The sequence below is a fragment of the Enhydra lutris genome, unplaced genomic scaffold (genome assembly GCF_002288905.1).
Source record: "Enhydra lutris kenyoni isolate GAN:26980312 unplaced genomic scaffold, ASM228890v2 scaffoldscaffold31, whole genome shotgun sequence".
NCBI classification, from domain to species: domain Eukaryota; kingdom Metazoa; phylum Chordata; class Mammalia; order Carnivora; family Mustelidae; genus Enhydra; species Enhydra lutris.
This window is the reverse complement of record NW_019154115.1, coordinates 11,019,667-11,043,521: the sequence shown is the minus strand read 5'-3', so window position 1 is coordinate 11,043,521 and position 23,855 is coordinate 11,019,667. Positions and strand designations below refer to the sequence as shown.

The window sequence follows — 23,855 nt, the reverse complement described above, 5'->3', positions numbered from 1 at the left end:
TCAAATAAATAAATGAAATCTTAAAAAAAAAAATCTGTCAATAGGGAAACAATGGCTGAGGGAAAAGAAGCCAGTGATTCCCCTTCAACTTTGACGAGGGGCTGCCATCTTGGAATGGCATCGTCTCCAGGCATTAGAACTTCCAGTTCTTGGTTGTCCTGAGGTGAGGCAAAGGTGGGGCATGTGGGGAAGTCCAAGAACGACCAGAGGAAAGAGCTTCTTTGGATATAGAAGATTTTGCCCAAATTAATGTGTATTTCAGATTTTTAATTTTAATTCTTCATAAAATAAATAAAATTTCCTCATTTGTACTCAGCATCACCCAAGGCTTTTAGGTTTAGTTTGCTTTGTTGAATTAAGAAAGTGCCTGAGGGTGCCTGGGTGGCTCAGTCAGTTAAGCATCTGCCTTTGGTTCAGGTCATGATCCCAGAGTCCCGGGATTGAGTCCCACATCTGGCTCCCAGCTCCACAGGGAGTCTGTTTCTCCCTCTGACCATCTCCTCTCTCATGCTCTCTCTCCCTGTCTCTCTCTCTCAAATAAATAAATCAAATCTCTAAAAAAAAAAAAAAAAAAAAAAAAGTGCCCAAAACAAATCAAGAGGTGAAGAGTCTTCTGAATGTCTATGTATGGTTTCTCTGGTACCATTTTCAGAGCCCAGTACACAACTAAGTTGTCGTTGAAAATACATCCTTTCAGAGGTTTCTACGGATAGCCAGGGGTATCATGGATATGGAAAGCCGAGATTACTGAATACAGGTTCTTTTCAAAACTGTCACTCAGTGTGCTGAATCCTGTCCCATAATGTTTCCCCATGTGATCTGTCAAATGGTTTGGGCAAGGCAACCAGTTAAGGGGACCACCGCTTTCCAGTGACAGGACTCACGATCCCCAGGACAGAACTCAGCCACTCTAAACTTTTTTTTTTTTTTTTTAATTAAAAAATGGAAACAAAATTCAAAAACCATCGGATTACATGGAGTGTCGTTTGGAAAATTAGTTCTATTAACTCCAGTGTGAGGACAGCCAGCACTGTCCCCGGCTGCCTCCCAGTGTTGCTGTACAGATCGAAGGGAAGTAGAATTCCTCACCTCTGAGAACTCCAGAAAGCATTCACTCGGAGAGGTGGTTACTGTACTGTGAAGGCTTCATAGGTGTCTGTACTGCTATTTAGCTGGTAAAGTTCTTAAAGGACAATCGTATCCTCCACTTCCCATGGCACTAACACCATACCAGCTACCCAGTTTCACACAGTTGCTTGTTGGACTGATGATTCTTAGAGCCTCTGCTCTAAAAGCACTTTGTCTATTAGGGCTAATAGATTGTTACCCATAACAAACTTCCACTTTGTGTGTTTTATGTTATATATTAAACCTCCCTCTTCATGGCTTCCTATGGGGAACATTACTCAGCCTTCCATCATTTCTATAAGGCAAGAACTTTTCTTCCCTCCTCTAGCTGAATCCTTTGCTTTTTGCCTCTCACGTTTCCTTTCCCAGGAAGGACAATCCGTTCATCGTTCAACTACAGAGAGTACCTGTTCCCTGCTCCGAGTGATCCTCTCAGACAGCAAATCTGAGTTATTTCTTTCTTCTTCCAGTTCCATCTCCAGCTGAGACACCTTGTCCTAAGAAAGAAGGGAGACACAACACAGTATTACGGAACTCGCACTAACCCAGGTGGGGTGCAAGGATGGCCCTGGGGAATGCAAACCTCCAAGGCAGATCAGAGCTGAGTTATCACCAGAGTTCGGGGAAAGGACGCATGTCCTTCTCAGACTGTCAAAAAACCGTGTGGTATTGCTTTCATAATGGAAGATGTAATTGTGCATTTCAAAAATTTGTGAAAGGAGAAAAAATATTACCCCGAACCTAACATAAGCCTTAAGGACATTTTAGCCTGTTTCCTACCTGTCTTTTTTTTCCCCTTAGGAATCAGTAACTTTACAAAGATCTACCTAAGCCTAAGTTCCACAGGTTACCTGTTAAAAGGCAATGTGGGAGCTTAGACATCATCCAAAACACATTTCTTTAAAAATTCCAAGCTCTGGGGTGCCTGGGTGGCTCAGTGAGCTAAGCCTCTGCCTTTGGCTTAGGTCATGATCCCAGGGTCCTGGGATCAGGTCCCGCATCAGGGTCTCTGCTCAGCAGGGAGCCTGCTTCCCCTCTCTCTCTGCTCTGCCTCTCTATCTGCTTGTGATCTCTCTCTCTGTCAAATAAATACATAAAATCTTTAAAAAAATATTTTTCCAAGCTCCGGACAATGCTTTCCCTCCTTCCTGCTCAGTTTCCAAGAGCCTTGCAGGAGTAAAGGCTATGACATACTATTGCCCCTGCCTCTTTTCTAGGGCACCTCAGACACTTCATGCATTATGTAGTCAGTTCCAAATCTGCACCTGAGGAGCACAGGGACAGCGGTGGCCCCATAATTCCAGAAGAATTATCATTTCTGTCTTCCTGGCTGGCTCCTTGCTTAACACCACTGAGTGCTAAGAGAAAAGCGTGTCAAAGTAGCTGCATGTAGGAAAAAAGACGCTTCTAACACAAACCACCCTGCCTAGCAAGAGGGGCTTGTGAGGTCTGCGCACAAGGTTCTCCTGTCACCCGCCCATGTGTCATATGTCTGGATTAACTCTGCACCATACCTGCTAAAAAGCAATCATCATCGTGAGTTTTGAAACACGAGTCTGCAGAAAAACACTGGAAAAACACCGTCTCTACAGTCATCAAAGTAGGGCTGACAAGCTATGGACATCTCCAAAAGGCCCCAAAATCAGACTTACTCAACGTGAATGAGTAAATGTCTGTGAATGCCTTCCCTGCTGGTGAACAACATCTATAGGAACCCAGAAAGCTCTCTCCCGTGAGCGGAAAGGCTTGAAGACCAAGTTGGAACGGAACGTCGGGCTCTGCTCAGACTGTCCCATTTGTCCCGCGGTCCCTGCTCTTGGCAGATCTCAACAAGGATCCCCAATTGCCGCATTTACATAAAAAAGCCACCTGAGTTTCTGCCTTTACAGAAAATGCCTGGTGTTGAGAGAGCTCTTGAGTCCTGAGAATTAATTGGTTAAGTGCTAGCGAAGGAAAAGGCAAGACATTTGTCACAGTGAGACACTCCTCCCAGCTGCCTCTGAGGGGAGGCAACGCTCCTGCAGCGTGCTGCTCAGCGGTAGGGCCTTGAGAGCTGTTCATTTTGTCATTAATGAAGAAATATCTAAAATAGTGCCCAGGGGCAAGAGACATTCCATCATGTCACTGCTTCTAGACCTTGAGCTGGCAGAAGGAAATGTTCTTTCAGTCAGAATGTTCTAGAAGAAGATGACAACCCAATGCTTAACTAAAAGCACCTCCTCACAGGCCTCTCTTCCTGTCTGAAGTCTGTGCTCTTCAAAACCCACCAGGAGCATTCAGGGGCCCAGGTCAGGGGTCCATTACACCAAAGGTTCTCACACAGCTGCCCAACACGGCTTTAGCTTGCTTCGAACCAGACTGTCTGGGTCCTTGACAAATCACTTCCTAGTTAACTGGGTTGACCTTAGCTTGCCTTAAAATGACCCTCTCTAATGAGATCAGAAATAGGAACAATAGCAAAATACACAGCAATCCTACAAAAGGACAACAAAACCATGCCAGGTTATTCTAGTGTCTAAAAAGGGCCCATCTAATAAAATCTTCAATGGCTGAAACATCTCTCCCTAGATGGAAATTGCTACAAAGAGGTTTTAAAAGTTATTTTTATTTATTTGCAAAATTGAACCAGACATTCCACTGACTTTAAATTCAAACCATCTCTCCCTGTCCTTGAGCACTGTCTTTTTATCAAAACCTTGAGAATTTTAACTTCTCCCATAAGTGTGGGAACTGATTCTCTCCCTCTCCCAGAGAGGGGGAGGGTGTTCTGGTTTGTGGCTGGGTTTGTTCTTGAGGATTATTCTTTTTCATAAGCTCAGGTGGACTGATATTAAGATTCGTCCTGTCCTGCTCAGGTGCTTGTTCATGTTTCAATTCTGTTACTCAATTCCCTTTTTTCTACCGTGTAGTGTTTTCACACGGTGAACAGGCCACCCCCAGGTGGTGACCCCAGTGAGCACATTCTGACACACTGTCTTAGACCACGTATATATGGTATATCCAAAAATGAACTGAGCCACAGTTTGCTGCTGGCTTTGGCAAAGCTGGACCATCTGTCAGGAAAAAAAGGGCCAGAGTCAGGAGACACGAATGGAGTGTGTGGTGTGACAAACGAGCTGCCTGTTCCCAGGAGGTAGGTGGTTTCGGCCTGAGGCACAACTCAGCCCCTCCCTAGATCTATCTACAGCAGTCTTGTGGCCTCTGTAGTTGGAAGCACTTCCCAAAGCAACCAACAGAAAATGCACCATCTATGTGCCCTTACGTAAAGCCACCTGGCCTCTTTGGGGCTCGGTTTTGCTTCCTCTTCAAGACAAAGAGGACACTGTGCTAAACTGTTTCTATCACTCCTTCTAGCTCTGACATCTTAAGAGTCTATGAACTACCAGCTTCTTCCCAAATCAAGAAATGACTTTACTCAGGTCTGGCTGTTTCAGGGAATAAAAACCGAAGGATCCCAAAGGCTTGGGTGTGCACAGAGAGGCTACTTGTCTTGCGCCCCGCGCTCACCCTGCATGGGCCCCGGCTCACGCCCGCATGGCCTACAGACCTCCATCTGCTTGACGAGTCGGCCTCGGTCATCCTTGAGGTGAGTCTTGGCCTCCAGCTCGTACTCCAGGTCCTTCAGCGTCTGCTCCAGAAGCTGCCTTTTCGCGAGTGCTTCGTCTTGAGCTCGCTGGTAGTCCCGTAGCTCCTCCTCCATCAGGCGCACCTAGAAGGAGGGCTGGGTGGTTACCTGGGCTGCATCGGGAGAGCATCTGGACAGACAGCAGAGAGGCTGACCCCACAGATGATCAGGGGGTGCTCATATCCTGCAGTCCAGAAGACCCTGAGCCAGTTCCAGCTCCCTCTGGGCCTCAGTTTCCTTTCCTCTAAAAAGCGGCAGCTTCCTAGCTATAGGGAGCAACCCACGGGGTTATAAATTCAATTTTGTACATGTAGGCCAGCATTTTGAAATTTAATAGAACAGAAAATATCAGAGTACAAACAGATATTGTTTTGTGAAACCTCTGTATTAGACCCTCATACATCTGTATGGATGCACATATTACTGGGTTGCGATGCGAGGTGGAGTTCTTAGTATATAGGTCACGGCCAAAAACACTTGAAAGTCACCGAACTAGGTAAGTGCTTCCCACAGTGCAGGTTATTACCCACCTGTACCAGCATCATCTCAATGGAGGGTCAAAATGAGGGGAAAATAAAAAACGAAATTAATGACCCCAAAACAACTCACAGGCACCAAATCCAATAATATAAACAGACATAGAAGGTGAAACCATCTGCTCTCTAGAAGAAAATCCTGCCTCCGCTGCCATAATTCACAGTGTTTTTTTCATCCACAAGGTGGCACTGAACTAACAGCTTTGAAGAAAGTCCAACGAAGAGATTGACCCGTGAGGGGTCGTCTCTGTTTTCTACTTCTCTGGAAGGTCCCTGAGGGGACGAGCCACCTCAGCACACTGCACGTAGGTGTTCCTCAAACATCTGCGTGGATTGATTCAGTGAAGACAAGGGCTGCGTGTTTTGTCTCCAACTTCCTTCCCACTTGGGGCAGGTACAGGGTATTGGGTGAAAGCAGTCTTCGGAACAACTAACTAGTCCAGGGCTTTAGCTCCTTGATAACAGTGAGGGGCAAACTCCATCAGAGCACAGCGTCCTTTGGGGGTGATTTTCACAGAGGAGTTGGGGACGCCTCAAAGACAGTCTTGGGGGGGGGGGCACCAGGTTAGGATAGTTTCAGAAGCCCAGTGGCAAGACTTTAGGAAACAGGTTCCTGGAAGCTGACAGGAACCCCTGACCTTTCTGTGAGAACAGCACAGCCTGAAGAAGGCCTCTCCAGATAAAGACCCTGGTCTGGTGTGGTGCTAACAGTCCGTCCTAACATCTCGCGAGGGCTCTGTCAAAAAGAGCACTCAATGAGGCCATGCCCCAGCGGATGTGGAGAGCGTCTGGGATCACAAGCACTCCTTGCTACACTAGTGATCCCTTTAAGTAGTCAGAACTGCCCTTCGCTAAGTGGGTTTCAGACAAAAAACCAACAGTGAACTCAAGTCTTCATTCTTTAGAGATAACCTTCCTCAGAACTCCTCTGGCTCCACACCAAAGGCAAAACAGGTCAAATGTCTATTGCTTTTAAAGCAAAGAAGGCAGTGCTTTTCCCCGAGGACAGACCCCCTGCCCCCCTTATGTTAATGGACAGCTTTATCTCGGCTCAACCAAAACACAGGGTTGGCGGCCATGAACAGAGGCGAGCTTGAGTTTTCCAAGGATCCACGGTGACCCTGGCTTGCCAATTCCAACAACCCCACCGACTTCCATAGCTCGATGCAGGGCAGTATCTGCCTGCATTTTCTTTCCAGAATGATGAGGTGTCCATCTCTGCCATTCTGACGGAAGCTGTGTCTCACAGGGCTGCACCCCTGACAAAAATCGAGGAAGAGCCATCTTTCGTTTTCATCATGAGGGATCTTTTTTTGAATGACTGCTCTTTTATACACAAGACTGGTCTCCTTGTGGCCATAACTAATCTCTCTGGACCTCAGTTTCCTCATCTAACTAGAGGATCTCTAAAGTGCCTTCCAATCCGAAGATTCTGGCAGAATAATAACCATTACACAAAAAGCATTTTTTTTGTTTTGCAGAGGTCATCGTGACCCTGTGATTTTTCTGAAATCAAAGCAGCAGAACCCTGTATTTGTTGGTGTTCTGGCAAATATCCGAATCTCCCCTCCCATCTGCCGTAGAAATACAAATGACTTTCTTTTAATGCCAGAGAGAACTGTGATGTCACTACGCTAATTTCAGTTACGGGGGCCCTACCTTCATACGCCCCTACAGCAGAGGGGACCTGTTATCAGGATCCTTTCAGAAACGTTCTAGAAGTCTGTAATGAATATCCTTTTTTCTTTCACACAGTACCAGCACTGACTCATGGGTGACATTTCTTTGATCATCAAAGATATTAAAAGTTTGTTTTTAAAGAAAAACTTGTTTTCCTGTGGAATCTTGATGCTCTTGGCCCTGCTTATGAAAAAAAGCAAAACCTTGGACTCTTAAAAAAAAACCTTAACATTCGTGTCCAGGATATACAAACCCTCGGCTCTCCAGCCTCACACTTTATCTCATTTCATTATTAAATCATCGTTATTGGGTGTGTTTTCAAAGAGGAAAAACAGATGCTCAGAAGATTGGGGTAAGTTGCTCAAGGTGATCCAGCTGGCAAGAAGCATAGCGAAAAATCGACACACACCGTACTTGTGTTTTAGAACTTTCAGCTTTCCATTAAAATAATCAAAAACATTCCCATGATTTTTCTCAGTTCTTTCTAAGTCAAGATTGAAGGGAGCGAACACTGGAGCTACTTTGCTCTACTATTTCTAAGTATAAAACTAAAAATATGTTTTAATAATTTCAGGACTCATAAATTCCTGAAGATTTCTTTTTGTCCCCATTTTCATTGTCCTGAAGTTCACGTCCACCACACGCGCTCTCATAAAAGTCTATGTTTTATAAATGAACGTCAAAAAGCAATTGTTTGCTATAATTCGTGTTCTAGGGTTAAATTAAAACACTAGTATACATCAATCCTTAAGACACAGCTGGGTATACCAGTGGTGCTCCATAAATGGCCGCTAAACATTTTAGTCAGAAACTCTTGGATTAATCGAGAAAATAGTAACTTTAAAGTTATGTCAATTTCACCCCAGAGGCCCTGGGACTTTGTGTCTTTGAATGCCATTTGCCCCATGTGACCATCCTAAGGGTTAACACTGAAGAATCAAGTCCAAATGCTGTCTTCCAATATACCCCGAGTCTCTCCTAGAAGAGGTTCAAGGCAGTCTCCCCGGATACTTTGAACAAAGTGGGGGTGGGGTGGGGGTAAACCAGGAACCGATCTGGCCAGGTATTACCTCATCCTGCAGTTTCATGGCAGTCAGACGTGACTTTTCGGCCTCCAGGGATTTTTCCTTCAACTGCCTTTGCATTTCTGCGAGCTCCCTGCGATTTTTCTCCTTGTACTCATCCAGCTGGTTCTGGAGCTCCAGGGTTGATATGCGGGACACCTCGACAATGTCAGCCATCTGGAAGGAGTGACATGGGTGTGAGCCCACCCTGTGACGCTCCAGCTGGGGCCTGAGAACCAGGTTTGGGTTCCATCGAAACAATACATCTCTTCCTCTTCCTTCTACAACCTCCCCAAAGATTTTGCAAAGCACCTGGTCATGGGCTATCCAGGCTTAGTCACCTGTAACATGGAAGCAGCAACGAGGAGTGAACAAGCACACCTTTCATGGCTAGATACATAGCCCAGGGTCATGCCCCCTTGCTTTGCCACTTACCAGCTATGTAACTGGGCCATGCACTTAAACCTCACTGGGCCTCTGTGGTGTCCTCATGGGAAATACTGGAATCATCATATCTACCTTACAGGGATGTTGTCAGAATTAATACATAAGGGATAGAATTCCAGTTACAAAATAGCTAGTACAGTGACTGGTACACAGTAGGTATCAGAAGATGGCAGGCATTCCTCTTGGCTCCTAGAATGGGGGGAGCCCCTCAGCTCTGTGCTTCCCCCCCTTCTGAGGATTTTAGGGCAGAGGTGGGCAGAGATAAGAAGTAACAACTACTAGACTTTGAAACTGCCTTTCATGCTCCTGGACAAGAAAGATGGGTGCAAATGCAGACGTTACCCAGGGTTCTGAATCAGATAACATTTGTTAAGTCTGCCCTTACGTGCCAGGCTTCTTTGGGGAATTGGTGAGAGGAGTTGGGCCCAGAATCCAGAGGATACTGGCATTTTCTAGACCAGTTTCCCTTTAACTGGGATTCTCAACAAGTCCAAAGAGCTGCTTCAGGGGACCCGGGAATCTGATGCATGCCTGCTTAGACAAAAGGGCAGGCTTCCTTCGCTCTCAACAGGTCCTCAGAGAGCACTGGGCCCCAGCCCAGGTGTTCTGCCCACATCTCTCGCTCCCCTGGCCCTCACCTCCTTCTGCAGTTTCTCGATGGTCTTGTCCAGGTGCCACCGTTCATTCTCCATCTCGTTCTTCAGTCTCCTTAACTGCTCCTTCTGCTCTGTCTCATCTTTGAGCTTTTCAGACAACTGCTTCTGCTCCTGGGTGGCCTGACTCAGATTTCTCTGCAGACGGCAGGGAAGGGACAGTGCAGTCACCTACCTACTGGGGCAGCCCCAGGAACAGGCAGCAGAGGGAGTTCTGCAGTAACACCTCAAAGCAATCAGACCTGCTACATGGGTGATAAGGAATAGGACCGAAGCAAAGCCATTACAAGACACAAGGACATGGTTGGTTCTGAAATTCAGGGACCCAAATGCAAAGTTGACTCAGCCAAAAACACGCATGAGAATAAAGGGACAGACAAAGGATTTATTATAGAAATACAGAAGATGGCCAAGGCTGCTCAGGCCAGTGATTAAGGACAGTGTCTGAAAACATGAAATTTCCAAGTTCGTGCTTGCAAAGAGAGGTAAAGATGTACGTCTGACAAACCTGAACCAATGTGGCCATTTACATCCTGTACTATGCAGCAGTACACCTCACATTCTAGAATCCCCTCTGCTCTGCAGATGCATCTTAGTTAAAATACCCAAAAATGAATCCATGAGGAAAGAGAACGTTGACCCACAGGTCAAGAGTCCACCTGGGTAGAAGGAGTTGTAATCAACAGAATCCTGGGTTGGACTCATACACAGAAGAAAAAGGAATCTGGCAATCCACAGGGAGATAAACTTGATGAGTAGTAGGGTGAAATGGAAAAGACACTAGTTAGAAAAGTGCAAATGAGTGTTGATTAGTGATTCAGCACCAAATCCTAGCACTTACCATAAAATGAAACTATCTTGGGTGCACTATTTCCCTGGGATGCCCTGAAGCTCTCACCTCACCTGGTCACAGAGCCTGACCTTCTTTAAGGTCAGAGCTCTAAAACAAAATCCTAAAGTATCTTAGAAAGATCGTGCTGGCTTTTTTAAATGGCTGAGTGCTAGGGCCACTGACATAAAGATACTAAGAAGGGGCAGAGCTCAGAAAGGGGCAGCATGACCCAGACCTGGGCTAGATCATCTAGAAAATGGTCTCAGGGACTGAAGGCTGAATGTGAGTTGCTACACGCCTGCTTAGGACTTGTGTCTTATGTCCCCGCAGATGCTGTTGGAAGGACGATGGTTTATATCTGTACAGTGCTTAACAGTTTACAAGCTGCTCTCACACGTACCAACTCAGGCCTCTTGAAAACACTCCCAAATCACTTGGGGCACTCCTGGTTTGCAAAGCACAACCAGCCATGCTGCTGGCCAGCCCTGTGACCTGGGGCCAAAAAGCCACCTGTGGAGGCCTTCTGGCTCTTCCACTCTGCCAGGACAACTGCACTCAGAACCAGCCAACACAGCTGGGCTGCTGAAGTTAACTGCTGTGGGAAACCAAGGTCAACAAAAGCTATTGGGAGAGAAGAAGGTGGTAAAAGGAAGGTAATCAGAAGTTCAGTGTGAAGGCAATTAGCAGGAGTGTGTCCCACCACAGTCCAGCTGGGCACACACCAGAAACAGGGTCACCTCCTGGGATTTGTGTTTGTGCTTGATTCTGTGGTGCTGGAGGGCAAAATGGAGCATGCAGGGTAAGGCAAGCATGGTTCCATGTGTGGGAGAAAACTCTCAATAACGTACCTCAAAATGTAAATTCCCGAAAAGCAACAAATGCAGAAGGACATGAGTGGCTTCCTATAGGATCCAACTCAAGCCGTGCCCCTGCAGATCCCCTAGCCTCTCTTTTCCTCCTCCTGGATCCCACTCCTGGAGGCTCCAGGCCAGCAGCCAAGCCAGGCTTGGCTCTAGTCAGCCTCCATATGTTGTGTGCGTCTCTGCTTCCCCTTTGGCTGAGGCAGGGCTCCCTGTCTGGCCCCGGTCTCCCGTGCCACTGGAGACACCAGACTCACCCACTCTGGGCCTGGGGCTCTGCCCAAGACCCCACATACCCTACCCTGACACTCACACATTTGCCTGGAAGAAATGTTGCTAAATTATTTTAAAAACATTTCTTATAGCTTGCCTCTATTGCCAAGGTAGTAAGATCTGTCAAGGCAAGGAAGAGATACCCATCTGGGTATGTCTCATAGTCCAGCTTCACAATGAGGGCTATGATAAGAACTTGGTGGCTGGAAATTAATACCTATCCCCAAAAGTGGTCTAAAGACTTGGTATGTCAGAGTCACAGGGTGAGGACGGAGTATTCCTAACTTTAAATGCAGATTCTAGCCCGTTGTGATGGAATCACAATTTTCCTGACTACCGAGGGCCCATAAATTTAGAGTTAAGAGTTACCCAGAAAATTCTAACATGCTTTAAATTTTAGAGATGCTGTTGAGAATAATGTTCTGCTTCCTCAGTCCCCCCAGAAATGTATTCCAATACACCACTGCTGAGAAAACGTGTTCCAAACTCACACAAAAAGAAACATACTCCCCATTGTGCAGCTGGGAGTCAGGAGTGAAACGCTGTTGCTACAGTGGCTCTATTTCCAAGACCAGCGATATAAGCCCACTAACCAAAATACTGGGACAAAAACAGGGGGGAAATCGATCAGTCTGGAGAACACAAAACACGGGTTATTTATAGTGAGGTAGAGTGAGTCGTACTCTTGAGCAGACCACCGTCTGTCAAGACACAGAGCCTTTTACTGTATGACTGAGGAAGGCTCCTGTTAGTCCCTGTTAACAATCCGAGTGGCAGGTGTGCCCATGGGCTCACAGGAATGAGAGGCTTGGTCAAACGGAAGCTGGGACTGCGTCTGAGCTGCAATCAGGCATTAGGCAGATTTTCAAATCTGAACCCTGACCGCTTTGTCAGCCCCTAATCTTTTTCATATGCCCCATCCCCATCCAACGGTCCCAACGGAAAATGTTAACAATCTCGTCTTTGACAACAGCACAGAATCAATGGCTTTGGCCTCCTCAGAAGCGGCCTGAGGAGTGCTTGGTGCTGGTTCTTTAAAAGCCAGAGAGGGTAGGAGGAAGGACATACCAGCATCCCACTGAGGTCGCTGTGCAAACTCATTTTAGAACTTCAGTGCAGACTTTTTTTTTTTGGAATGTACTTCCTACAATCTTGGTAAACTTCAAATGGGAAAAGCTAATTTTCTAAGAATCTACTGATTACGAATACAGATAGCTATCTAGTTTCAAAAAAAAAAAAAACAACCCCGCCTTCCTCCTGCTTTTAATAGCTGTTCTGAAGGGCCGCACTGTGTGGCGTATGCTTGCCCAGAGGAGAAAGGAAATTGGCTTCTGCCAGAGAGCTGACTCCACACTGCCTCGGGGACCGAGCCTGCCAGCCTTCTCACTCAATTCATATTTTATCTCTGGAAAGCTGTCAAGCTCTTTAATGTCTACACCAGGATTTCTCCACCTCGGCACCTCTGCCCTTTGGGGCCAGATAATCACGGCGGCGGGGGCCGTCCTGGTCTTTGTAACACCTTCAGCAGCGGCCCAGCCCTGCCCACTAGAAGCCAGGAGTGTGTCCCTGGCTGTGACAAGCGAAAATGTCACCAGACACTGCCAGATGTCCCCCGGTTAAGGACCACAGCTCTAGACGGAGGGTCTGAAGCCCGGTGTGGTTCTTACTACAGGAAACTTCCTGCAAGGAGAGGACCCATGGCGATCTATCCATGTCTGTCCCATGCTGCTTCTCCGGCGTCTTTCCTGAGGAATAAGCTGGGACAACAACAGCTGTGTTTACCTGCACGTCTTCAAGCTCGCTCTCCAGGGTCCTTCTGGCTGATACGGCTTCTCTTTCTTCCTTTCTTGCCTGCACAAGGGCCTCCTCTAATTGCCGGCTTTCGCTCTACAATGACACACGGGGTCAGAGCGCACACGGATGCATGTTGTGCCTACCTAGAGAGCGGGCTCGGGGGCGTGAAAGGAATGTGGGAGACATCCAAGGACACAGCCAGCAGCTGGCCCGAGGTGGCACACGACAGGTATGCTCTCAGATGTGTGGGCCCAACTGCAGCTCCCTATTCCGCCAGAGGTGAACGTGTGAATCATTGGCGTGACTGAAAATACATATCCAGCCTCACGTTCGGAGCTTCGGAAAGAGCAGGTATGGAATAGACGTGGGCACACACAGTTCTGGAAAAGGCTTCCAGGTGATTCTGATGAAGGACCATTTTGGGAAGCCCTGTTGGAACACATCTCCCCTTACACTGCTGTTGTCCCCTCTTGGACTGCCGGTGCGAGCTCTCACTGCCCCCTGTGCAAGGGTCTCTTGCTAACAGCCTCCCACTTCAAGAGACCTGGCAAACTAAGTAATTGGTGCAAACTGGTGCAGCTTCAAAATCCGCCAACTATGTGTTAAAGAAGAAAAAATTATCATGCGTGACAATGGGTCTGATGGTGGTGTTAGGATGGCCTCGACCCAGTGTCAAAAAGTGGAGGGTGCCTGACGTCTGGGTGAGCGGGGACACTGGTGTTCCCCACTCTGACCTCATCGGTCCCGTTCCCACCTCATTGACAAGCTCATCTCCCATTTATGCCATCACAGAGGAACAGCAGAAACGGGTTGCCGAGACGATGTGGTCACCATTGCTTTCACCTTTCCTACTAAATCGTGATGATAGTAAATCCCCTTGCATTTCCAAATCCACAGACGAAGGAAAAAGGAAGGATCTGCAGCGGCCAGACCTGGGTGGGGGGCCCGGCGAGCCTTACCTCGCACTTCTTGAGTATTTCCTTTGCTCTGGCCTCATCGCCCTTCATGTCGGCGATCTGCTCGCGCAGGCGGGCGACGCGCTGCTCCAGCTCCTCGATGCTTCCCCGCAGCTTCTTGTTCTCCTCCTGCAGAGCCTTCACATGCATTTCAGCCCCGAGCTGGCTCTGCTCCGATGCGCTGCTCCGATTGGCCAGGACCTCGACGTTCTGTTAAAGACACGGATCGGGGGCACGTGGGAACCGCCGTCAAGGGGCTGTCCCCGGCTGCGAGCACGGCTGGCTTTTATTAAAAACCCGAGATGAGCCAGGCCCCATGCGCAGCCGGGGATTGACAGGCTAGAACCTGGAGGCCAAGTCCAGCACATCACCTGTTATTAAAAATAACGTGTTCCTGGAGCATCGCCACGTATGCTGGTGAGCACGCCGTCTGTGGCAGCTTCCATGCTATAGCCGCGGAGCGGGGAGAGCCTGACGCCGGCAAGGGAAGGCCCCTGGTACTGCAAAGCCTCAAATATTCACTCCCTAGCTCTGTACAGAAAACTGTCATCATCCCTTGCCTGCATTAAGTCTTTGACGCGGGATTTCAAGCTTTTAAGGAACTCTAGGTGGCGGGTACTATCACCATTTTAGAGACAAAGAAACGGAGACTTGGGTAGATGAGGAACTCGCCCAAGGTCACTTAGGAGGAAGTGCACCTGGGCAGACCAACTCAGAACCTGTTCTTGGGAGCACTGCCTTCTGCCGAGTCCACATCCCTGACCCCTCACCACGTGCAGGGCCCCTTGGCGGAAGTTCTGGATGAAGGACAGTTTCTGTTTACAGTTTTTTAAGTTCCAATACAAAACGGAAATTAAAATTCACTTGAATTATGATAGAGTTCCTCGTGCAAGCTCTGGGTGCCATCTTCTGAATATGAGCTCTGGGCTGCCCAAAATTCCTAACAGAAAGGCATGGCGACAATTACAATGTGGTTACTGCTAATTCCCAATGTTGCATGGGCTTTGTTTTTGTTTTTGTTTTTTTTGGGCTTAGTAACGTGAAGTGATAAATGGCCTTGTCCAGAATTCCACTTCTCCCAGAAGATCTCTTGCCTCCCATTTCTCCACTACTCTAAAGAAGCCAACGTCAGCAAATCGGATCCTCACAGAACAGCTGTGCAGATGCCTACAAGGAAGGGAAGGCCCAGTGAGGGCAAGCGTTGGCTTCGAAAGTTATGTCATGCCCCCGGGGAGAGCTATCTGCGGGAACTGCTTGTTTGCTTGCATAGCCTTCCAGAAAGATCTTTAAATCTCTTGACAGTACAATAAGCTGTATTATCCCGAACTTCACCAGTTAGAGAATTTCAGAAAACAGAGCATCTTTTCGAACGCAAATGTTTAATTCTATACATCTGGGAACACCCATCACAGTCAAGCCACTGGGTCAGAACACAGCTGGTGTCCCGAAGGAGAAAACTCAAGTGCCTGACCCCTAGGGCTTCTCAGGACCACTAGGGTGTCCTTTCCTACCGAAACCAGCAAGACAAACAAGGAGAAATAAAGTGTGGTTGAAAGCCTGAGGAAGGATCCAAAGAATCCGATAACTGGTCAGACCAGGGAAGGAACAAGAAAAGTCTAGATTGCCCATTCCTGCCCTAACTTTCCCATTAAAACTTGAGACTACAAAGCTAGAGTTATAAGATAGCAAGGCACTGGCGTGAGAATAAACCTACAATTCAATGGGACAGAACTGAGAGGCCCCAAGCAAATCCAACATTTATAGTTGATTGATTTTCAACAAGGGCGCCAAGAAAATTCCATGGGCAAAGAAGAGTCTTCAGCAAAGGGTGGGACAGCTGGATATTCACAGGCAAAAAGATGAAATCGACCCCCTTTCCTTACACCATACACAAAAACTAACTCAAAATGGATCACAGACCTACATGTACGATTTAAAACTATAAAATCCTTAAAAGAAAATATAGGGGTAAATATGTGTGACCCTGGGTTAGGCAAAGTCTTAGATGTCGTCCCAAAAGCACAAGCAGAAACAACCAAAAGAGGTAAACTGGACGTCAGGAAAGTTAAGTACTTTTGGGCTACCAGTGAGACCACCAAAAAGTGAAAAGACAACCCACAGAATGAGAGAAAACAGTTATAAACCCTATATCTGATAAAGGGCCCATATCTAGAATATATTTTTAAAATTCTTCAATAATAAAAAGAGAACCCAATTAAAAAATGGGCAAAGAGGGGCACCTGGGAGGCTCAGTCAGTTAAGTGTCAGACTCTTGGTTTTGATTCAGGTCACGAAATTAAGCCCTGTGTCAGGCTCTGTGCTGGGCATGGAGCCTGTTTTAGAGTCTCTCTCTCTCTCTGCCCCCTCTGCTCCTCCCCTGCCCCATGCGCATGCGCAGTCCCTCTCTTAAAAAAAAGGGTGGGGGCGGAAGGACGTGAGTCGGCTCCTTTCCAAAGAAGAGCTACAGAAGTCCTACAAGCACGTAAAAAGATGCTCAACGTCATCAGTCATCAGGAAATGCAAATCAAAACCATAACGAAGTGCCACTTCGCACCCAATCAGGAAGATAACAGCAACGGTTGAGGAGAACTCGGAACCTTACACATTGCTGGTGCGAATGTGAAACGGCGCCGCCACTTTGCGAAACAGTTTGGCAGTTCCTCACAAAGTTAAACAGAGCTACATGACCCAGCAGTTCCACTCTCAGTGTATACCTAAGGGAAATGAAAACATGGGACCACACAAAAGCTTGCACAAAACATCACAGCAGCATTATGCCTGACAGCCAAAGAGTGGAAACAACCCAAGGATCCAGCGAGGGACAAAAGGGCAAACAAAATGCGGTATATCCACGTAACGGATGAGGTACTGACCCACGCTACAACATGGATGAATCTTGGAAACGTTATGCTTGGGGCGCCCATGTGGCTCAGTTGGTTAAGCGTCTGCCTTTGGCTTGGGTCATGATCCCAGGGTCCTGGGATAGAGTCCTGCATCGGGCTCCCAGCTCCATGGGGAGTCTGCTTCTCCCTCTGACCTTCTCCCCTCTCATGTTCTCTTTCTCTCTCTCTCTCAAATAAATGAATAAAATCTAAAAGCAAAAAAATTGACAGTGGTGATGGCAACGCAACTCTAGGGACATACTTGAAACAGGTGACTTATATGTCATAAGAAGTATGTCTCAACACAGCCAGTGGAAGACAAAGGAACCCGGGCTACAGAGTCAGGAGAAAGGGGAGAGGCGAGGTGCCGACCTTGGTGGTCTGAGGTCCTGAGGCACCAGGGAGAGGAAGAGCAGGCTGCACATTCCAGCCTGTGTATGAGCACACGCATGTGGTCACTGCTCTCTTGTTCAACCAGAAATCTCTAAAAACCGCATCTGGTGTGACCTGAACTGGCCCCCTGATGCTGTGTGTGATGTCTAGGACTTGGTATACTCTCCGATCTCAAGTGGTGGACGCCCCTCCTGAGGCCTGAGGGAGTTCAGGCCGGGAGGATCGGCCAGGCAAGGGAATGGCCGAGTGGGGCAGCGGGGCTCTGCTCCAGGGTCAGCCTTCATTAACACAGGCTGGGTGTGCCTCCAGGGGCTCTGCGTGGACGGAGAGGCTGAGTCCTGTTTGCACACACTGTCAAGTGACGGTATGTTTTCCTCTGCCTCTTCCTAGAGGGGCAGACCACATTATGTTTACAAATAAATTTACCTTAAACCTCTGGTAGCATACTTTTCTAGAACCCCTCCCCATCCCTGTGTCCCACACCCCATATACACCCAGGCCTCTATTTAATATCAAGTCCATAGGCCCAACTTCCTTTTCTGGCAACCATACCTGATCCCCATCATATCCCTTTGTTCAAGGCAAGTCCTCCATGACTTCCCAGCAGAGGAAACAAAACTGGTCTCCAGGACCTCCAAAAGCCCCCCTTCCAACTCTTGAGCCTTGGCCTAGGCATCAGCTTTTCCAAATGCTTACTCCTGTGTCTCAGGAATGGGGTGAAGGGCAGCAGAGCTCTACAGGGGCCCAGAGCCGGTAAGGACCGACTCAGGATGAGGTCACCAGAGATAGTACTGCTGACCTCGCTCAAGTTCCTATGAGCCTTTGATCTGAAGTCCTGTCTGTCTGCAACAAGACTATAGTGGCTGTTACAGCATCAGTAAACTAAGGAGCTCACCATCTCTAAAGATTCATTTAGCCATTATCACATTACCAGCATAATATCTGATTTTTTTAAAATTAACATCTAATGTATTATTAGCCCCAGGGATATAGGTCTGTGAATCATCAGGCTTACACTCTTCATAGCACTCACCATAGCACATACCCTCCCCAATGTCCATCAAAATTTTAACTACTATTCATTCCAGCAAGCAGTCACAAAGTGTGAGCAAAAAACAACTCTAAGGGACACCTGGGTGGCTCAGTGGGTTAAGCATCTGCCTTCGGCTCAGGTCATGATCTAGGGTCCTGGGATCAAGTCCTGCATCAGGCTCTTTGCTCAGCAGGGAATCTGCTTCTCCCTCTCCCTCTGCCTGCCACTTCCACCTGCTTGTGCTTTCTCTCTCTTTCTCCCTCTGAGAAATAAATAAAATCATGAAAACAAAAAACAAAAAAACCCCAACTCAAATTCCTCTGCTGCTCCAAAAGGTTGGAAGCACCTTGTGGTCATCACCACAAAGGCAAAAGTAGCAGATGTGCTATGTTCTGTTGTTTGTCAAGACTGGACCATCCCTTAAAATGGCACTGAGATCATCTCTTCACCTTTCAGGCCAAGGTCAGAAGGTGGTGGGTGGTGTGAAGTCAGAGGTTCTCCTCATGCCACAGCTGGGGGTGAGGGATGGGGGCTGGAAACTGGTATAAGGTCCTGGGGGGCAATGTGGTAGTATTAATCAAAATTACAACATATATTGCCTGTGACTCCACACCTTCTCTTCTCGTACTCATCCTACATGTGTGCAAAGTGCCATAGAAACAAGATGATTAACTCTGGCATTATAATAGCCAAGGATTGAGCTGAACTAAATCCAACTGATGGGGCATTTGTTAAACAAGTTACATCAGTTCAATGATAAGCTGTGCGGCCGAAAAAAATAAAGGAACGAGGAAGTGAGGAAACCACAAGGGACAGAACGGTACACCAAAGGGAGGTTTACATAAAAGGAAGGCAATGGGAGATAAATAGGTCATCCCCTAGCTACCCAAGAAACAGGTAGCACAGGCTGGCTGCAAGGAAGGGAAGCAGTGTTATGGAAAGGAAGACAGGGATATAATCCATTGCAAACTTTCTTGCAACTCTTGAAGAATGGAACTTCAAGAGATATTACATTTTTAAAAAATAAATACTCGTTTTCTTGGAAGAGACTATCCATGCCCACAGGCACTTGGGAGGGCAACCGCCTCCCTAGCCCAGTTTTCGCCTCCTCCAGCCGCGAGGAACCCTTCCCCAACACATTCGCAGATACTTCTGGGCCCTGAGAGAGAGCGGAGCCGAAGCCCCGGGAGCAGCTGTACAAACAGCGGAGAGCCAATGAGGTCTCCCACGCGGGTTTACATAGCTCAGAAATTCCTTTTCACCACATATAGCTGGGAGAGTGGAAAAGGCCCAGACGGCCCAGGACTTGCGCTTACGTGAGCACGTCTCCAAAATTCCCACCCAGCAACCCGAGGGGAGAGACATCCCGTGTGGGCTGATGAGAGACATCCAAGGGGCTGCAGAGAACTGCCTTTCAAGGTTTGGGTTTTTCCAACAAAACTGCATATATACATTTTTGCATCTGACACCATGGTGTGTTTCACTCTATTCCATGTCTCTTTTTATATTAAGATCCAGTGCCCGTGGTGCTCTGGAAGAGGGACCACGTCTCTCCTGCAGCTGTGCTGAGCCCTCTCCTCCTCAGCGAGCCCATCCACGTACGCCTGTCTCAACCCACTGAAAGCAGACGTAAACCACCTCAAGAAAGGAGTTCTCGGGAAGGAGCAGATAGCTCTCTGGTCAGTCGGCCAGAGCAGATGCAAACCCAGGCTGTGCCCATGTCGCTGCAAAGCATCTTTTAGCCTCACAGAGCCTTACATCTCTCACTTGACAAAAGCGGATGAGGTTACCTGCCTGGTACACTGTTGTCACTATCGAGGCAGGAGTCCTCGCCATTGACAGGATTACCAAGCCAACGAAACCCACATATGTTCCCCAAAGGGCAGGACTTGGCACAGTTCGCTTACTGTGGTTCTAAATCCTCAAACTTGGCTTCCGACGACAACCTGCACGTTTTGGGCAGCTACATGTCATAAGCCTATATTTCCCCGAAGAGAGACCTGAGATCTTCTAGTGGTCTTTCCAGGACAACTGCACTGGACCCTTCTCTCATTCCAAGGGCAAATCAGGTTTCTTGGTTGGCTAATTCATTAAAAACTTAGCCTCATTTCCAGTCGAGGATGGTCTGCTAAACTAATGGCAACGAAGGAAATTTTTCCAAAATAGACAAACAGCATGTTTCAGTGTGCTGAATTTCCACTACTTTCCAAATAGTTGACTTTTAAACATATGCTCCAATTACTATTTAAAAGGGGAGGAGAGGATATAGAACCGTATCACACACTCAAAAAAAAAAAAAAAAAAAAAGGCAAAATCCCAGTCTTTGCCAGGTACCACCATTCACTGCAAATGACTCGCTTATAAACTGGCCCATTTCCATGAGTTAAAGCCCACATTTAGAAATGCTCACATGTCCTCTGGAGCCACAGGAAACTTTTATCCATGACGAGCACAAAATTCCCAAACAGAAGCAGAAAAAGCCACGCCTGCGTGTTTGTTCTGGTCCAGAGGCGCTGATGCACTTCCCTTGCAGGAGCACAGACACCGTGTGGACGGGTTCGCTCCTGGCTTGGCGAGAGCAGACCTAACACGTGGTCATAGCAGGCTTTACTAATTAACAAGGCCTCTGGCACAGCAAGCTTTTGTCCCTTTTCTGTCTCCCTGTTTTGCTGAACGAGTAAAAACCCCTGAGGCGTGGAGGCCGGGAGTCCAGGCAATGGAACGCTGGTCTGTCTGTTCCACGTCACTGGCCACCCCCACACTCCCGTGTTTTGAGGCTGCGGGATCTCAGCCGACGGCGACCCAGAGTGGCCCCTGGGTCAGGACATCTGCTAGAGGTTCCTGCCTTTTCACCATCACAGCTGTGGACGTCCACTTTCACCTCCCCAGGGAGCACCTGGGGCCCAAACAGCGAGTCCCTTTCTCACTTGGAATGTAGGAGAACCGGGTCCCCTGTGTGGCGTCCTCAGCGTCCCCCTCACAGGAGCAACGCTAAGCAGCATACGCTGTAGTCATTAGCCTCTCATTTCATCTCTTTCCCTTGTTGTCCATGAATTTCCATGACGTAAAGCCTCCAAGCCAGGACTTATCACACTTGCTTGAGCCTCGGACTCACCTGCGGGTTCTTGAGAAAAGCTCACCCTGACTCGGGAAGCCTGAGATTCTGCATTTCTTTTCTTTCTTTCTTTCTTTTTTTTTTTTTTTTTAAAGATTTTATTTATTCATTTGACAGACAGAGATCATAGTAGGCAGAAAGGCAGGCGGGGGGAGGGGGGGTGAAGCAGGCTCCCCGCTGAGCAGAGAGTCCAGGACCCTGAGATCATGACCTGAGCCGAAGGCAGAGGCTTTAACCCACTGAGCCACGCAGGTGCCCCGGATTCTGCATTTCTAACAAACCTCCAGTGAATGCCAAAGATCTCACTCTGAGTGGTGAGGTTAAGACAGAGGAGAGGCTGTTGTGACCTTGGGGCATTCCTATGGAGGCCCACAGCGTAGGCCTCAGCTGTTTAAGTTCTCTGTGCTTCCTGCTCTGACTCCGGGGCCCAGCGTGAGCCATCAGGTGACATGGACGTGACCGCAGGCTTTGCAGCCAGCCCACATTGGGACTTATGCAAACCTTTGACCCCTCTGAGCTCAGTTCACACCATTAAAGAAGTGTAACAAGTAACATTAGCTCTGAATAGGTCAGAAAATTAAAACAAGATAAGAGATACAGAAGCTTGAAAAAGCGAACATCCCTGCACTCACGGAAAGTGATGGGGTTTCCCTTCTTCCATGCTGACTGCCTACTTACCAATTTTTGGGCAGAGTGGGGTTGAGCCACTGAAAAACACCATCTCTTAAACCCCTGCTCTACATCAGAACTTGCGAAAATTCTCTCACTACATTTCCCAAATGCCAACAGCATTCCTTCCCCACGTATCTGCTGTTCAGAACGGAATCGGTTATACAGTTGGATTCCGCCGTGAGAGGTTTGTTTGTGTTTTGGCAAGGGAGCAGCACACGAGTGACACAGGAATCGATGTGGCAAAGGGAACAGTGAAGAAGTAGAGGGTGCTCATTACCCAAACCCCAAATATCTTCAAGGAAGAGTTGATTCCAACAGCAGGCACAGTGGTTAGAAGATGTGGATTCTGGACCAGACTCGGCTAACAGTTCGCTGTGTGAGGCCCTCAGGCCATTCCTTTAACTTCATTAGCCTGCAGTTGGCTCCCCCACTCCGTTCATGACTGGGCTCATTCCAGTGTCCCGCCAGCTCTCACAGTCTGGGATTCCAGAATGAACTTGAAGAAACTGGGGCAATCATCAGACAATCGTGGAATTAAAGAATTCCAGAGGCTTTACTCATTTAACATCATGCTTCAATTTCATTTTTGCAAATGTTGTCAGCTAATCTCAGATCCTTTTTACCGGTGTCTGTACCCTGGCTTCTGGAAGTGAGGACCCTTATCCAAAGGCGGGCAACTTCTGGCCGAGTGGAACAAAGCGTCACTTCATTGCCTTGACTCACCGAGTTTAAATGTATTATATTTAAAGAAGATACCATTTACATCCGATTTTTCTCACTGCCCTGGTGGTAGTTTTCCTGCTTACTAAACCACCTCAAAGATACTCCCTTTTCAACAGATTCAATTACCCAATTTTCTCTACGTAACTGTGTGATTACAGAGGTTAAAAATATCCCTGGTTTTCTTCACAATATTCTTGTGAAGTAAGTCGATATAATTCCCTTTAAATAGTTAAGAAACCTGCAAGATTTGCTCTCAGACGTGGCCTGTCGTGCAGACACAGGTCCCAGACAGAAGTTACACTAATAAAATACCTCACATTTGTTCACAGATTGCATTTGACGTAGGTTCTCATTTAAGCCACGCAACAAGCCTAGAGAGATACCTGAGATGGGGAGAAAAACACCTCTGATAAAAATACTCTGCCCGCAGATAGGTCAAGTGCTTTTCCCAAAAAGCTACATGCTCACCAGTTTAGGCTTTGACATACGGTATGATTGCACGGAGAGGAAAGGTCCAGAACGGGCAAATCCACAGAGAAAGAGAGTAGACTGGTGATTGCCAAGGGACTGGGGAAGGGGGGATTCAGATGATGTAAGAGGCCTGCTTCACCTGGGGGTGATGGACAGTAGCTATGGGTGCCCAACCTTGTGAATACATAAACGTCATGGACTGTACGTTCTAAGAGTGAAAATGCTGAATTTTACGCTAGGTAAGTGATATGTTAATAAAACAAAAGAAAAAGAATTCTGGCCTTGGCATCAGCTGACCTGACCCAGCCCCTCTTGCTCCTCTCTAAGCTTGGTTTTCCTGTTGTTCTAATCACGAAGGGGGCATTGCTCCAAGCACAGAGCGATGCCCTGGGCACACGGTAAGAATTCGATCGATGACAGCTGCACATTAAGTTCAGGTAGCCAAGGGGAGCCTGGGTGGTTCTGTCGGTTAAGCATCTGCCTTTGGCTCGGGTCATGATCATGATCCCAGAGTCCTGGGATCGAGCCCCGCATCAGGCTCCCTGATGAGCTTCCTCCCTGCTTCTCCCTCTCCCTACTGCTCCCCCTGCTTGTGCTTGCTCGTTCTCTTGCTCTCTCTCTGACAAATAAATAAAATTAAAAAAAATAATAACAGTAAGTTCAGGTAACCCAAAGTCACACAACCCGGAGTTATATCCAGCTTCAAATCCCTGTCTCT

At 47.6% G+C, this 23,855-nt stretch overlaps 1 protein-coding gene across 1 annotated transcript in view; it reads right to left on the bottom strand.

The window, feature by feature from the left end:
* Positions 1–23,855, bottom strand: part of LOC111153370 (cingulin like 1) — a 97,048-nt gene that overhangs the window by 16,682 nt on the left and 56,511 nt on the right. The window contains exons 8-13 of the mRNA XM_022512365.1: positions 13,852–14,058; positions 12,881–12,985; positions 9,119–9,271; positions 8,040–8,210; positions 4,676–4,837; positions 1,536–1,625 (exon numbers count right to left, since the gene is read on the bottom strand). Of these exons, the coding sequence (XP_022368073.1) occupies positions 1,536–1,625; positions 4,676–4,837; positions 8,040–8,210; positions 9,119–9,271; positions 12,881–12,985; positions 13,852–14,058 (888 nt within the window). The remainder of the gene's footprint in view (positions 1–1,535; positions 1,626–4,675; positions 4,838–8,039; positions 8,211–9,118; positions 9,272–12,880; positions 12,986–13,851; positions 14,059–23,855) is intronic.